The sequence below is a fragment of the Corapipo altera genome, unplaced genomic scaffold (genome assembly GCF_003945725.1).
Source record: "Corapipo altera isolate COAL_440 unplaced genomic scaffold, ASM394572v1 1, whole genome shotgun sequence".
NCBI lineage: Eukaryota > Metazoa > Chordata > Aves > Passeriformes > Pipridae > Corapipo > Corapipo altera.
Genome location: NW_020884873.1, coordinates 4,800,208 through 4,816,266, shown reverse-complemented (window position 1 = coordinate 4,816,266; position 16,059 = coordinate 4,800,208). Strand labels below are relative to the sequence as shown.

General features: G+C 45.3%; 1 protein-coding gene across 1 annotated transcript; it reads left to right on the top strand.

The window, feature by feature from the left end:
- The first annotated feature begins 10,194 nt into the window (after nucleotides 1–10,194).
- Nucleotides 10,195–15,504, top strand: PEX26 (peroxisomal biogenesis factor 26). The gene is made up of 5 exons (XM_027667186.1): nucleotides 10,195–10,437; nucleotides 11,116–11,256; nucleotides 11,645–11,958; nucleotides 12,668–12,814; nucleotides 13,250–15,504. The coding sequence occupies exons 1-5, from the start codon at nucleotides 10,265–10,267 to the stop codon at nucleotides 13,351–13,353; spliced, it is 879 nt and encodes a 292-aa protein (XP_027522987.1). The 5' UTR covers nucleotides 10,195–10,264; the 3' UTR covers nucleotides 13,354–15,504.
- Nucleotides 15,505–16,059: the final 555 nt, after the last annotated feature.

Genomic DNA, 16,059 nt, shown 5'->3' with positions numbered 1-16,059 from the left:
GAGGTCGATTTATAAAATACTGGGTTTGCTTTGTTTTTCTTTAACTGTCAGCCGTAGAAATTCTGCTTTATAATTGAGTATCAAGTCAAGTTCTTTCCTCCTTACTCATCAGTAACATTCAACAGGCCACAACAGGCCGCAGGGATGCCAAAAATATAACCGTTTGGAACTTGGTAAACAATTTTGTTGATACTGCTGAAAAACGGAGCAGAATCATTTTCTCTTGGCTCATTGGCTCTTCAGAGGTAATGACAGCCCATGTCTTTGAGTCACTGAACTCATCAGCCCCAACTGTGAGTGCCAATGGGACAGGCTGAGCTGGTGAATCTCATGATCCTTCACTCATGTTCCAATTTACTTTAACTCCTTCTGGAGTCTCTGAAACAAAATACTCTCTCACGCTCAAAGACAACGAAGCAGGAATGGACAAGTCCAGAAATAAAGTCCCTGCACTGTTCCTTTTTTTTTTTTTCTTTCTAGCAGAAAGGTCCGTGCAGAGAAGGGAAAGAAGAGGAAAGCACCCTGATCATTTTGTCCTCATAATCCCCTTTCCTTCTGTATCCCCACATTGTACACAGCTATAGGCATGGGTCTGGGGGGACTGTGAAGCCCTGCTTTCTTCTAAGCTTCCTCGTTTTGGTCCTTATTAACTCTGGAAGAGGACTGCTAACAGCACCAGTTGCCAGCCAGGCCATGCAAAGCACTTGTTGCAAGGTCTCCCAGTACATCCCACAGCACAACTGCCAGTCACAGTCCCCAGTTCTGAGAAAAGATGGAATTTGCAGTTAAGTCAGCACTGGAGGAGAAAAGAGTCAGAGAACAAAATGGAGGAAGAAAAACAAAGGGAAACAAATGGACAGCGCAGAAAAGAAACATACAGAAAACAAATCAGAGCCACTTGACACGGTGTAACTCCTTTGTGGCTGGCATCTCTAAATCCCAGGAGATCTAGGTCAAGAACCAAAAAGGCAGCAAGCTTACCCTGAATCTGCATGCACATACAGACATGGAGATGTCATACAGGCAGTCCAGAGAGTGAGAATGAAGGGGTTGAAGTCTATGTGCTACTGGGTGCATGTGCATGTCCCATTGTATGCAGTACCAACAGCTCTGAGAGTAGAAAATCACAAGTCAGGCCTTCCATTATAACACAATAGACTTAAAAACCTTAAGATTTTGAGCTTTAAAGAAATAATATTTAAAACCAAACAAAATCTAAAAAAACCGCCCAAAACCCAGGACAGTGAGCCCTTTTTTACTAAATTCGCAAAAGTGACAGAAATAGGTGAGGATGAACAGAAGTAGTTGCTGAAGTTTGTCCACCACCCATTGGTACCTGTGCTGGAGAATGTACACAAACCTGCCGGTGTGTTCTCTGCTGCTGCACAGGCAGCTTTGCCCAGAAACTGCCCTGACTGATGGCTCTCTCTGATGGATGCAAACAGCAAAGGACAAACTTGGAACAAACTGCAGCAAAAGGCTGGTGAGCTGCTGCCTGAGTGACCAATACAGAATGTGAGGAACAGCCTGGGGGAGAAGACTGGGCAAAAGAAAGGAGTATATAGTTTATACTTTGACTATATTTTGACAATATATATTGACTTTTCCCCACCAAATCGAGAAGAAAAACAATATATGGGTCTTGCTTCTCTTTGGCTACAGTCACTCTGCGAGAGCAGGGGGATTGGTTTCAGATGCTCATTACCCCACACTCCTGCTGTTTCAGGGAGATCAATGTATCATTTAATAGGGAGAGGCTTTTCAGCTCCACGAGATTTTATCTGCTGATGGCTACCATGATATTTATAGACATATCCATCAGCATAACAGCAGGAAGCAATTCTCTAGGGGTCAAATTGGGTGGATTCCCCCTATTTAAAGTCTATTATGGATGCAGCTTTCTGTATAGGATTAACCACTTAACTCACTGAATCCCGAACATCATCAGCTATTGTTCACAAGAACTGATGATCTCCACGGCTTAGTTGTGGGATGGTTGACTTGTTTTCAGCCTCAATTATCTTTTCAAATAATAAGGTCCTTTGTTAACCTCTGACTTGCTGAGCAATGTGTAGGCAGCCTATTAAGTACTTCACAGTCCTCTTTTAACCCCATGATTCAAGCAGCTCTGGAGATTTAGTTCCGTGATTGTCCTGTTTATGACCAGTCTGAATCTTCAACTGTCACATGAATAGCAAGACCGGAGAACCAGCTTTGATCACAGCAAGCTTAGGAAAATAAACCACAGTGGCTTGGAAGATCAAGGCAGAAACTACATGCTTATTATACAAAGTGTTTTAATGCTTTCAGCCTAACTTTTGGTAATGATTTACAGAGTATGCTTCCCTGCTAAGACTATTTAGAGAGTCAGCTCCTTTGGGGATTTAGCATGCAGTGATTCTATCTCCTAAAATTATCCTACTATCTTTCTAGTATTTAATTTCTTCTTGTGAACACACCTTTTGGAATGAGACAGTCTTGCAAGGGGAGCTCAGAATAGACATACTGTTCCAGCAGCTCACAATGGATTGGGAATGTTAACTGCTGCTTAATTTGATACAGAAAGAGGGATGCAGAGGCCTGGAGTGGACAAGTGTTCTCGAATACAAATCTGAGCTATTTAAGGTTTTGTTTCCAGTCTCCGGAGCTATCATCACTCCAGTGCATCCACTCTCCCTTTCAAATTCACCATGACCTCCTCGTGCCCTTATTTCACTTAACCTTGCTGTGTTTACAGTGACCTCCCCCCTCATGACTTGGTTGTATTCCAGCCAACCTCTCATCTTCCCCTGTCTACCACCCTCCTAGTGCTTACTCACTAATACATTTCATGAGAAACATAAGGGCAGCTGCTGTCTATCCCTGAATGCAAAAATTAAGTTCCCAATCTCAGGCAGAACCCACCCCATTTTCCATTTCTGAATGTCTGGTCAGAGTTCATACACGAATCTCATTTCCATTACTTTTGCTCTTGAGTAATTTTATTTTGCTAGTGCATAGTGCAGTGCACTCTTGCTCCTTTGTTTTACACTTGTCCATTTCTTTTCATTCAGATATATCAGAACACTCCATAAATACAACTGAAATTACAAAACTAATAAGCCTTGTGTCAGGTAGGAAAGTCAATGACAATTATCTCCTCCGTTTTGTGAAAAGAGAAGCTGATGTTCAGAGATAAAAAAACATATCTATAGAAAAAAATCTCTTACATCCAAGATCAGTTGGGATAATTTTAATTCTTGAAATGTCCATATCCAGGAAACTTAATTTTCAGCTAAATCAAGACACTTGTGCAAGTCTATTAATTAGTATAATGACTACATTATATAGTTCTTAATCATCTTAGAAACACCTGGAGCAGCTTAAGAAGTCCTTTTCAGGCTCCCCTCACCAGTGGCCTTAGACCTTAAATACCCTGACCAGCCTCACTAGGAACACTCATCCTGCACCTCCTGCCCAGTGATCCTGTGCGGGGAGGCTCCATTTAAGCCCCATCCTGAGCACCCAGGGCTGAGCTACATCACAGCTGTGCAAACCTGCATCCTTGTCTCCATCTCCGGGGTGGATGTTTGAATCCTGTGACCTGCTGCTCCTGACTCGACTGTGGGGAAGGACCCTGAACCTAATTCCTCACTTCACCTTGCCTGGCAAGGCTGATGAAACCTGTTAACAGCACCTGGCACTGCCCACCCTGCTCGGGTCCCCTGGGTGCGACTGTGCCCCAGCCGGGGAGGGCACTGTTTGTCCTGGGCTCACTCACCCTTGGCCTACGACTTGTCCCCTGCTGTCTCTGCTCCCCAACACCCTCATCCCCACTGTCAGGTCATTCAGACTGGAAGTGCTGGGAAAGATCTCACGAACATTGTGGGGCAAAGCCAGGAAGCAACCTCTGTGCAAACCCTTCTCAGTGGTCGCTTAAAAGCAGCCGCTCCCTTTGCAGTGCAGGGGCTGCCAAGCACCAACAAACACCAGCCGTGGTGTTACTGCTCTCCAGAGGAGCCAGTGTTGATCCAGGGTGAGAGTAAGTTACTGTGTGAATGCAGTGCTGAATTCCCCTGGCTACCTCTACTGAGGGATGATGGCAGTGGGAGACAGGAGAGTTACAGCCTAAAGTTCACTCCCATAAACGAAAAATATTTTAAATACAACTTGGTCATCTATGGTAGAGTTCCAAAATATATTCATTACAGTTTATTAGCTTTTTTGTGATGTTGCAAGCAAGTTCTTTCAGGCTGTCTACACTGAGTCATTTTTTGGAAATAAATTTTCTGGATCTAAATCTACACGAGAAATTACTTCACATTTGGTAATACAGACTGGGTTTTCAACTTCCTCCATGAACAGGCACCTGGAACAAAAATGTGTCTAGAAAATTTTGGCCTGCCTGTTGAGTCTGCCCGGGCTCAGGCTCCTCTCAAAGCTGAAAACCTCACTGAGAGACAAGTGTTAGATTCCTCCTAGGCTGCCCTTCCCCCAGTGCCAAGAAGTAAACACGTATGTCTAAGGCTATATAAACTAATTAGATACCTAATCCTACCTTTGTCTGCATCTGGTATTGCCAAGAAAGATGAGAAGGAGAAGCAAGTATGGGAGGTACAGAGGGAAAAAGAATATCAGCTCGTCAGGGAAATGAGGGCCAATACACTGCTTGACACATTAATCTTACACATATTGTAAGCATACATCTCAAACCAGTAAGACCCTAAAATAGCACACAGATCTTCAAAAGGAGAGGAGAAATTCTCCCCAAAGAAAGGTGCTGCACATTTGTTGACTACATAAAAAAAACTTCACATGCAAATTAATAATAATTATAAAAAGCACAATAGCCTGTTAATTACTGTATCAAGTTCACGAGCAAAACAGCAAGTGGGGGAGTCCTGCTCCACCAAACTCCACCTGCCTCAGGGGCACGTGGGGGAAATGAAACATAAGACACAGAGGTTGCATCAGCAAACAACCCCACCCCAGTGGATCTTCTACGGAGGCTCAAGTGCTACCACAGAACTCTGCGGCACTGCAGGCTTTCCTAAAACTACCTCTCATCACAACTTCTGTGAGCCTCACAAGACCTGGCCAGATAAAAGCTAGGACCAGCAGCCTGAGATGCAAATGAGTTTGTTAACTTCTGTAACACATCCTGCGGCTTCCAATTCAAGATGTGGAAGACAGAAGAAGCATCCCCTGTTTGTAGAGATAATTACCACAGACCACAGTAAATGTGCATTCAAAATGAGGGACAGATGGTTGACAGACACTGGGAAAAGAAGTACTGAGATGTTAGGAAGTGCAAAACAAGAAAAAACATCTTCTCCAATTGCCTCGTTTGCCCTATGGTACAAACACTTCCAGGATTCACACTATCAAGCCCTTCTCCCGACCGTGAGAGCACAAGGTTTGCTTTTTAAAAAGAGGAAAGCTGGAGACTAATAGGTGACAGTTGATTTTGGCAAGTTGGCCCTGAGAGGAGGTATTAACTGTTAGAGGGGTTGTGACTCTAAAGCAGTTGAGCAAAGAGATGCTGTGCTAGGCAAACAGGGTGTAACTGACCTCCAGTGATGACAGGCTTTAGTATTTTCTCACAGATAATAGCTAGCTGCAGAAAAGAAGATGCCTTAGGCCTTTAACCAAATTGGTCACCTTACAGCTATGAAATGCCCCACCCAGCACTAATTATGACTATTATAACAGTAACAAGGAAATCAAAAGTAACTGCTGCTATTCTTTGACAGCTGTCTTGCCAAGGCTGGTATTTTATTTGATTATGGAGCAAAGAAAGAGACTTAATCAACTTAAAATTGCCCTTTGTTTCGGAAAGATTTTGTCATTATCTGAGTAAAGCTCAAGTTTCTACAAGTCATGGATACAACTCTGTGATTCCAGTTTCCCAGTTTCCAGTATTTACACCTTATACAGTGTTTGTGCAACTGTGATGAAGGTTAAAACAGATTTGCTCATACTTTTATGGTATGTGATCCCTCCCCAGTTGGACTGTGGCTGTGACTACCCCTGTAGTTGTCTTTTCTGCCTGGTACTGTCGTCACCTGTTGTTTATATGGGTTTGTGTATTGCCAAAATAAGAGACCGCTGCTTTTAAAGACAGCAACTAGGAACATCAGCAGGTGGGCTCAAAATCAGGTGATTTGCCTCTTACTAGTTCTATTTCTGAAACAAAAAAAAAATAAGTTTGATGCTGTGCCACCGCGCTCGGTGAGATAAGAAAGCAGAGCATCACCATCTGTTCAAGGCACAGCCTCAAAGCCTTCACCTTCACCCAACCCAGGGCTCGGAGGACCGCCTGCCAGGAGCTAGGGAAGTCCTGAATCTGGGCTAATTGAAGGGATCTGCAGCCAGCTAGCTTAATATTTAATAGGGATTTACTGCTGATGGAAATTACAAACAAATTGCAGATTCCAGCACGTCATGGTCTCGCCAGACCCAAACAAAAGCACGTGGTGGTAAGGACACAGTGCTGCATGCTGGGACCTGAGGTCTCCAGGGACCTCATTGCTTTATTAAAGTGTTGCTAAAAAGCTACAGTGTACTACAGAGCTCCACATCTTTCCTAGAAACTATCCTTTCCTCAGTTGTGTTTATAATGCCTTTTAAAATTTCCAGCTCTTCTGTTTGTTTTTATATGGGTGTAGGAGGGTTTCTTTCTCCTCAAATCAAATCTTAGGGCCTCACCATTTCTAGCTCAAAGTCTCCCTAATGCTGCTAATCTCCTATTAACAGCCTACTGACACAGAAGAGACCACAGAAAAAGACTGATTGCCAGCCCTCTGGCCCTGTGACCGTGTGCCAGTCAGATCTGGATTAATAGTTGAGGCGATTTACCTCAAGAGGCCTTGTTACAGGTGCTTGTAACTCTAAACTCCTCTCGAACTGCCTGGCAGGAGAGGGAGGAGGGGAACCAGTAAATCCACAGATGATGCAGACACAAACAAGGTCCCTCTGGAACTCACTTTTCTTTTTCTATACAAAATCAGGATGGGCGCAGGAAAAAACCTCCTTGATTTCAGATAAAAGGTGATGAGCTGGGGCATTGACATCCCACCCAGGACATAAAATCCACTGTGATACTCCCTCACACTAGCTGTCACTGACAGCAAGTTTGCTTGACTTTAGCTTTTCTGGTTACTAGAAATTGTTATCCAGGAGCACAGGCACACGGGCTGCTTTCCTCCAGTTTTCTGTGGTAGTATAGATTGCTCTGCTGTGTAGGCCGATTCAAGTACAAGAGGGACTCTTTCAGCTTTAAAAACAGTTTAAGCTGCTCACATTTAAGGAAAGATGGAAAAACAGCATCATTCTTATTTGGTGATGAGTATCCATGTGACAGTTTGGTTCACCAGCCCAAACAGTCTCAGGCTCCTCTCCAGGGCTGGACTGCACCTCCTACATCTGCAGCCCTCTGCTGTGCCAACTCTGCTGCTCCATGACCCTACATAGTAGGAGGAGGGTGCTGGGACGATGGATCAGGCTGACCAGCTGCTCTTGACGTCACCCAGCAGAAGAGTGTCCACACACTGCATCTGAGCTGCACAAGGAATAAGCCTGACTGCCAGGGAGAGAAAGAGGCAGGAGCTGACACTGCCTGTGACCAGGTCAACCTCCAACCTTCACGTGTGCCTGAGAATGGAGTTCAAGCATCTCTCATCTCCACTGAGATGATTATATTTCAGAATGATTTCATTTTGCTTGTTAACAAATTGCCAGTAAAATAGGTAATTGTTCCTGGCCTGAAGTTAAACAATCCTGTTACTGAGGTACTGTTATTTGCAGGTCAGAGAGCTGCAAGAGCTTTGGCCTTCAAGGAACCACACTGTCCCCTCTAGGAAAAGGGGTGAAGTACAAAAACATTCTACCATACCTTGCAGAGAAATTAATTTAACCTATAATTATTGTTATTCTAGGGCTGCTTGTCCATCTCGGCTTCTTAAACAATCACACACCGCAACTCATACAGAGCTGCTCTTCAGAGCAACTCCTACCTCTCCCTGACCCTCCCTGGCCTCTAAAATAACTACATCAGTGTTGCAACTTGCTATTTTTCCATAGGTCTTTATTAATAAAAGAGCATCTGCAGGGAAACAGGATCTGACTCACTTGGCAGCACAGCTGCTCTTGCTGCTCACTCTCCCACCTGAAACAACAGTCCCGTTCCAAAAGTCGCCTCCATGACTACAGCACCTAAATCCAACATCACCAGAGCAATGCAGTGCTGCCCTTCTAAGGGACAGAACAGTCTTGGCTGCTCCCCATGAAAGAAACTCTTGAATGGTAGCTTTGCATGTCTCAAACTTACCTTGGTTTTGTGCTGTCTCACTCCTTTTCTGAGTCTCAGTGAGGAGCATCCAGCCAGTGTGAGTCTTTTTCAAAATTGATTCCTTATCCATATTTGGGAATTTGTACTGGGCACTAGCTGGTACGAGGCACGTTCTTCCCACAGTGCACTTTGGGACTTGTAGTTCCCAAAAAGGAATGTTGTTTTCCAAACTGCAAACGCCAAGCAATAGAAACAGAAGTCTTGAAACGCCTTTACCTCTGCTTTTGCTTAGCTGCTGGGCCCTTCCTTTCACAGTTTCTGTACTGTGAATCCTTCAGGAACCAGCCTGAATCCTTCAGGAACCTCTTCCACAGTTAATGGCAGTGTGCAAACCCTTTGGATCCACCACTGTGTAAAAGCTGCTACTGCAGAGTGCTCCTGCTGCTGCCGTGAGGGGCAGGTACATGGCCCTGCCTCACAGAAATAGCTACTTAGAAAAAGAGTTGAGATCAAGTTTTTAATCATATTTTCCACACTTTCTTCCCTGCTGCCAGCACTGAAATGGCATAGAAACTCCCCTTTCAAGGATGTGTTTCACTCTTTAATATGTTTTGCGTTATCTTGTTTGATTTTTTTTTAATTACATAATGATAGTAGAGGGACAGGCTTACAAGATAAATCAAGCCTGCCTCTCCTGCAGAGATTAATTTTTGAAGAGCGTTTTGCGCTGACTGCCATAATTACCTTGTTACCAAGACACCCTGTTGTTTTTAAATAACAAGTGAAGAAGAATGTGAATCGCTGCCTGCCGGGCACTGATGGAGACACTGTTATTATGCCCGAACTCCATTAACAGCGTAATGTGCTTAAAACTGCGGACACGAGATGCCCGAGAAGCCCCCGGAGGAAGAGGCGGCCAGGAGCGGAGGGCATCCATCACCCTCCATCACCCGCCCCGGCGGTGCCGCTGGAGCTGTGGGGAGCGCTTTCCCTTTAGCACCACGCCAAACCCCTTCTCCCGGTGCCTGGCCAGGGGGAGGAAAGCCGCAGCCAGCTCGGCTGGGACACACTCGGGGCTGGGCTGACGCCCGGCGGCCGCGGGGAGAACAGCGGCGGTGGGACCCGCCGGCTCGGCCTTTTCCCTCGGCAGCCACACGAGGGAGGAACTGAAGGAGAGGCGTTTTTTCGGCAGGGACAGGGACAGGCACCGGCCCCGGCAGAGCCGCGCTCCAGCTGCGGCCGGAGCCTCTCGGAGCGCCCCCCGAGACCCCGCTTTCCACCGCTGATCCCCGCGGAGTCACAGAACCGCGGAATGGATCGGGATGGAAGGGACCACAGCGGGTCATCTGGTCCCAACCTCCCTGCTCAAGCAGGGTCATCCCAGAGCACAGGGCACAAAATTGTGTCCAGATGGTTCTCAAGCATCTCCAGTGAGGAGACTCCACAACCTCTGGGCAACCTGTTCGGTCACCCGCTCAGTAAAGAAGTTCTTCCCGCTGTCAAGGTGGAACTTCCTGTGCATCAGTCTCTGCCCGTCGCCTCGTGTCCTATTGCTTGGCATCACCGAGCTGAGCCTGGCTCCGTCTTCCTGGTACCCCACCTTTAGAGATTTATACATATATATGTGTTTATATACATATATAATTGAGGTCCCCTCTCAGCCGCCTCTTCTCAAGGCTGAACAGGCCCAGCTCCCTGAGCCTTTCCTCGTAAAGAGAGACTCTCCAGTCCCCCAGCCATCCTCGTTGCCCTCCCCACAGCCGCCGGTCCCGGCCGCAGTGACTACACGTCCCGCCGGCCCGCGGGGCCGGGAGAAGATGCCCGGCGGGGCGGCCCTTCCGCTGCCGGGAGGCGGCGGGGCCGGGATTCCCTCTCGTTGTTCCGGTGGCAGCCCGAGCGGAGCGGAGCCGGGTCCCGGCGGGGGCGGTGGCGGCGCTGGAGCCGGATCCGGATCCGTGCGGGTGCGGGGAGGGCCGTGCCCGCAGCCCTCCCGCCATGAGGGGCGAGCCGCCCGCCTGGAGCCCCGCGCCGGCACAGGCACAGGCGGCCGCGCTGCTGGAGGAGGCGGCGGATCTGCTGGTGCTGCACCGGGACTTCGCCGCCGCCGTGGAGAGGTGTGAGGCGGGCTGCGAGAGCCTGGGAGCCGGGCCCGGGCACGGCCCCGAGAGGTGCGACTGCGGGTGCCGGGCGTGCGGAGGGGACGGAGTGGCGCTGGGAAGCGGCCTGGCTCGCCTTGCCTGCCCTCCTTGGGGGTTTCATTTCTTTTTTTTTTTTTTTTCCTCATAGATGGCTTTTTGGGGTTATTTTTTTTTTTAAATAAAAAATAATAACTTCTAAAAATAAAGTTTAACATCCCCTCCCCCCCCACCCCCCGGGCATTAGGAGCCTCTTAGATTCGGATATAAATGTTATATATATGAATGGCAGTAGCGCTGATGGTCCTTGCTGTGGCTCTGCACAGCTTTTTTTCTTAATTATCTAAATTAAGGGAGGATGGGCTTGTCGCTAAGAAAGCAAGTTACTAGCCATGAAAAACCCGACCTGGCTTTGGCTGCTATTTGATAATCGGCTGTCGGTATTAACGTGCTTCATGGGAATGGATCTGTGCATGTTTGAGGGAAGCATGGTGTGCCCAGAGCCTCCCCTTCGTCCTCCCAGAGATACAGGCTCAGTGCATCTTCTCAAGATCAAATTTTACTTTTTATCAGGGGCAAGGACTGGAAAAGGCTGGGGAGCAGCTGTCAGAGAACTGTGGAGTCCCTGGGCTGGGCTGCAGCTCACTGGAAGGGATGCAAAGGGAAATGTGGTTGTAAGAAGTGCTTATTTAAATGTCTCTTCATTACCAGTTCTGCAGAAGTGAAATGCTCCCTTTGTGTTGTGGGGATTCAGGCACTGGCTGAGATGAACCGGTGGAGGGAAGTTCTGTCTTGGGTCCTACAGTATTACCACGTCCCTGAACATCTGCCTCCGAAAGTTCTGGAGCTGTGGTGAGTTTCTGTCTGTTGCTGTCAGATATACCCAGGGCTTGCCTTAGGTTTAACAGCAGGCCAGGCTTGAGTATTACGTGATATCCCCACTTTGCGTGGTGTTAAGTGAGGATGAAGGTGAGATCTGGGACAGGCCTGTTCTTGACCTGTGAGTGCTGGAGCATGCCTGCAAGGTTGCTTCATGGTGGTAGAGTACAAAAGGGGCGATGCTGAGAGAGTAACATCAGTGGCTGTGTTGTCACCGTTGTGTGTTGCAGAAATCTCTCTGTGCTTCAGGTGTAGACCCTGATTCACATCCTCATGATAGCTGCTTGTGGGGAGTAACTGTCAGCCATCTCAGCTTTCACAAAGAGTTAGTACTTTCTAATATTTTTTCCCTGTATTCCAGTATCCTCTTGTACAGTAAAGTGGGAGAGCCCCAGGTGATGCTGGAGGTGGGCAGCAGCTGGCTGAGAGACCAAACCAACAAGAGCCTCACCGAGTACGGTTCCCTGCTGGAGCTCTATCTGCTGCAAGTGCTGCTGCCACTCGGCCGGTTTGAGGGCGCAGAAGAGCTTGTCCGTGGTTGTGACGTGCTGGACAGCGAGCAGCAGCTGGCATTCCTTGGCACCATTGGTGAGAGCCGGTGTCAGTGGACTCAGCAGGAAGAGATGCGCTCGGTGGCCGAAGAGCAGCACGACGCAGCCACAGAAAGTGTTTTGGGTAGGCTTTGCCTCTCTTGTTTGAGCTTCTTTTTTATAGTTTTATTTCAGATTGGTCCCTTGGTAGCAAAGGGTAGCGAGCATTAACGATGTATTAAGAATATTGGCATGACACACCAGCTGTGAGGAAGTCCCGTTGTGTATCACAGCAGGAAATAAAAGACTGTTCCTTTGCTGGCAATTGCAAAGTGTATTTAGTCTCTGCTAACATCAGGAGATGAGAAGTATTGTCCAGGTACAAAAGCACTTCAGAATAAATGTGGAGGGTTTTTTGGGTTCCTTTTAAGGTAAAAAGGAAAGGTAAAACTTACCTAGCAGTCCTTTAAGGGTACATTTTGTTGGCTCTGTGTACTCTTTGCTTCATTTCCATTTGCAGTTGAGTCCATGGAACAATGTATGTCTAGCATTTAAAGTACTGCTGCTTCTCCACAACTATAAATCACCTGGTGTTATCTTCCAGGAGAGAGGCTGGCACTGCTGTGGTACAAGATCATATCATACTAAAGTAGATGCTTAAAAAAAAGGTACAATGAATTGTATTACAAAATTGTACTGTCTCTCTGTGCTCTATTATAAAAAAACCCAAACAACCCAACCCAGCCTTCATGCAATCAGACTTCTAGTATCTTAGTTTCTTATTATCTGTATCTATGTGATTACTATTTAAACTTTACTTTGCCCTAACAGCCTTTTCTGTTCTTGTTTTACAGGAGCTCTGTCCCAAAAGCTCTTGACCATGTTAACATTGCTACGTAGAGCACTGAGGTCCATGTCAAGCCACTTCTATTTACTTCCTTACAAGAAGATGCTCTTGGCTACTTTTCTGCTGTACCTGGTGGTGGTGAGGTTAGACCCAGGTACAGGATTAAGATATCCAATTTTAAAAATTCCATTATGATTATGGAGAAGAAATGAGTTGCTTTTAATAGCTTTGGTCTGTGTAAATGTCTCATCTTAGGGAGACACAAAAACTGGGTGACCAGTAACTTAGTGTCAGGCTTGTTTCTAATGTTTCCAGTTGCAGTCCGTGTATAAAGATGAAGCTCTACAAACACCAGTTTTTTGAAAACAGTTATTCCATCCTCAGCTCTTTTGATCAGACAAGGCATGGACTGTGAGAGGCAGGCAGAGTTGTTCTAGACTCAGCCTGAACAGAAGGAAGTAAGAGAACTAGGTTTTGATTAATTCTAGTTGGGATTAGTTTTTTCTTAATATGTTCTTAATATGTTTAGTGTATCTTAGTTTTACCTATTGTAATGAAAGGCTCTTTTGCTTTTTGTTCTGCTTTGCAGCTTCTCCCACATCACTGCCATTCATTTATAAACTGGTCCAGCTCTTCCGACAGGCTTGGGCAGCTGTACTTTCTCCAATCCATAGGCCTCCAGTTCGAGACTAGGTGTCTTCCATCACTAGAAGTGTCAGCTTGTCTTGAGGATGTTACCAGGCTCTTTGAGGACTGTTGAAATCTGAGATGACCAACTGTGGACTCCTGGGTGGTGATACCTTAATTTCTTCAGACAGGGAATTTGAAACCACAAGTATTCCTGGCATTTTTCTTGGCCCTGTTCAACCCAGGGTAAAGCCACTCCTTCCATTATCTACAACTGAATAAGAATCCTCCTTTTCAAACCCTTTGCTTTGGATGTAGCTCTTGAGTGAGGTTTGTGTAGCCAGTTATGAACTATGGAAGAAGGTGTCATCCTTGTGAATGCTGAGCAGTTCTCTGAACAAGTGAAATAATCTTCCTGGAGGCATGACTGTAAAAGGCAACGGAGTACCAGTGATTAGGGGAATATTCTGTTTTGCCTGAAGACATTTGAAAAGCCCAGTTCCTGCAACATGGGATTTAGGACAAGCGTGTGAAAGAAAAACACTGGAGAAAGTGAAGCCTACTGCATTTTGAAGGCCATGTTTTCTCTTGTGACTGATGCCTCTTTACATAGGCACACTGGATTTTAGTCATATTTAAGCCAGAAAGCCATGGTGGTGGGCCACAAAGACTGTTAGCATGTGCTGTATCTGCTCTTCTTAAATGCAAATTACAGCACTTTGTGCTTGCCTGATGCATAATCATTCTTAGAAGCACGTGGTGGTGGTAAGGAAATAGATTTATTTTTTTAAACTACATTCTGTGTTATTGTCTAGTTGAACAACTGAAGTTGTTGCATTGTTTTACTCTTTCCCTACCTCTTGCTTTGTTTATGTAGACTTCAGAAAATCTCTGTATGTCTAGAATTGCCCCCCCAATATCCAAAGTTAGATGGGAGCCATTTAGCAATGCTCTGTCATTCAGAACAAAAGTTTATTTTTATAGAAAGAGGTACTTCTCTGAGATCCCAAGATCTTCCCCAGATCAGTGGCAAGAAAATCAGTTCACCTGCAGATCTGTCGCCAGACCAACTCCATTTCTGACCACTTGGGGCAGACATTGGAGGTTTGGGGTGGAACTATTTTCTCCTCCATCCATCCATCCATCCATCCTGGATTGACAAAAGGTAAATTCCAAGGAGAGAGCACTGACCTAATAAAATATTGCTTTCAGCCAGTGTAGATTCCAGTGTGGTGTCTTACCACAGTAGTGCCCTTTGTCTCTAGCAATAACCATACTCCGAGGTGGTGGCTGTTCCTTTTTTATTTCACAGGGGTGGCCTGTTGGCACCTTCAAACTGTGTGTGACCTGTTGCTTTGCTGTCTGCCAGGAACTACACTTTGAGAACGGTTCCATCTTCACTGCTAAAAACAGTTGTCTGTTTAATCTCATATTATCCCAATAAGTGAAATGCTCCAGTGTTACTGTCAGACAAACTGGGCCAGGTCATTCAGGAATGCAGGAATGACCTTGCCAAGTTGTCTCAAGAGTAAAACCAAAACCAATCCCATATCCCACCCCAGAGTTTTTGCCTCTGGCAGTACTCTACACCAGGATAGAGTGCTTCACCATATAAAGAAGTTATTTGTTATAGACTCTGCACACATAGGGAAGAACTGCCTTTGATATTGCTAAATGGTTCCTGTAATCCACCTCTAAGTGTAGTTACAGTTCTGCAAGCAACGACTGATGGGAAACCAGGCAGAGTAAAACACAGAAGCTCTGTCTGGAGTTGAGCTCTTTGAAGAAATGACCAGGATGTGTCTACTGGCCCCCTGCTTTGCAAGGCCTCACCTTAAGTCCTTTGTAAGCCAGTTGACAAAACAGCAAACTTCACTCTGAAGTCAGGCCAAATTCTCACCAAACTGGCTGTGTAGGTAAGGAAGACTTTTTGCTCTAGTCTTCTAGCAACAATCTTGGAAGTTGGGACCAGTGGTTTCAGCAAGCCATATGTAATGTTTAGTATGCTGTTAAATGTCGTAGCCACTCCTTTACATTCAACTTTAAATGTAGGCTGGTAACCCTCACTTCTTTTGAGTACTACTGATTTAATATTTGTGTTATATTTAATTCATCATCAGAGGGCAAGAAGGCAGAAATAAGCTATCAGGGATTTTTTGCAATTAATACTGAAACTGCAATATCTAGTTTTCATAATAAAGTGACTACTGATTTACCTTTTTGTGGAGTTTCTTGTTTGTGCTGTGATTGTATATGAAAAGTTCTGTGTTTAATGTATTGATACATAAAGTGTATCAATACACTACAAAGTGTATCAATACACTACAAAGTGTATCAGAGTTTTCAAATAACTTCCAGAAATGTTTCACTATGTGCCCTCATTGTACAGGCATATTTGAACTAAATATAGGAATTGTTCAGTGTGTGAATCTGACAAGATCTAATCAACTGATGATGTTGGTAGGGTACAAGTCTGCATTTTGGGATGGCCAAGAACAATACTACCAAGAATAAAGTACCTGGTATTCATCCTTATAAGATGCATATATATTTATATTAGAAATATAGTTCTGAACTTGCTACATTATGGGAGAAAATTCTACAAGTACAGATCTAATTCTAAAATTTTTAAATTATGTAGATAAATTTTGTATGTGACAATTTTTGCTGAAAAGACGATAATTATTTTGCAACTGTATCCCAACATGTACTTAAATTTTTTTTTATTTATAATTAATTTTGAAAATACAGACCACCTTTCTCTATTTCAGG

What these genes read in the sequence shown, in the direction of transcription:
- PEX26 (XM_027667186.1), top strand. Translation starts at nt 10,265, where the DNA reads ATGAGGGGCGAGCCGCCCGCCTGGAGCCCCGCGCCGGCACAGGCACAG. An exon ending in CCCGGGCACGGCCCCGAGAG is followed by an intron (nt 10,438 to 11,115) that starts GTGCGACTGCGG and finishes CTTCATTACCAG; the next exon opens with TTCTGCAGAAGTGAAATGCT. An exon ending in CCGAAAGTTCTGGAGCTGTG is followed by an intron (nt 11,257 to 11,644) that starts GTGAGTTTCTGT and finishes CCTGTATTCCAG; the next exon opens with TATCCTCTTGTACAGTAAAG.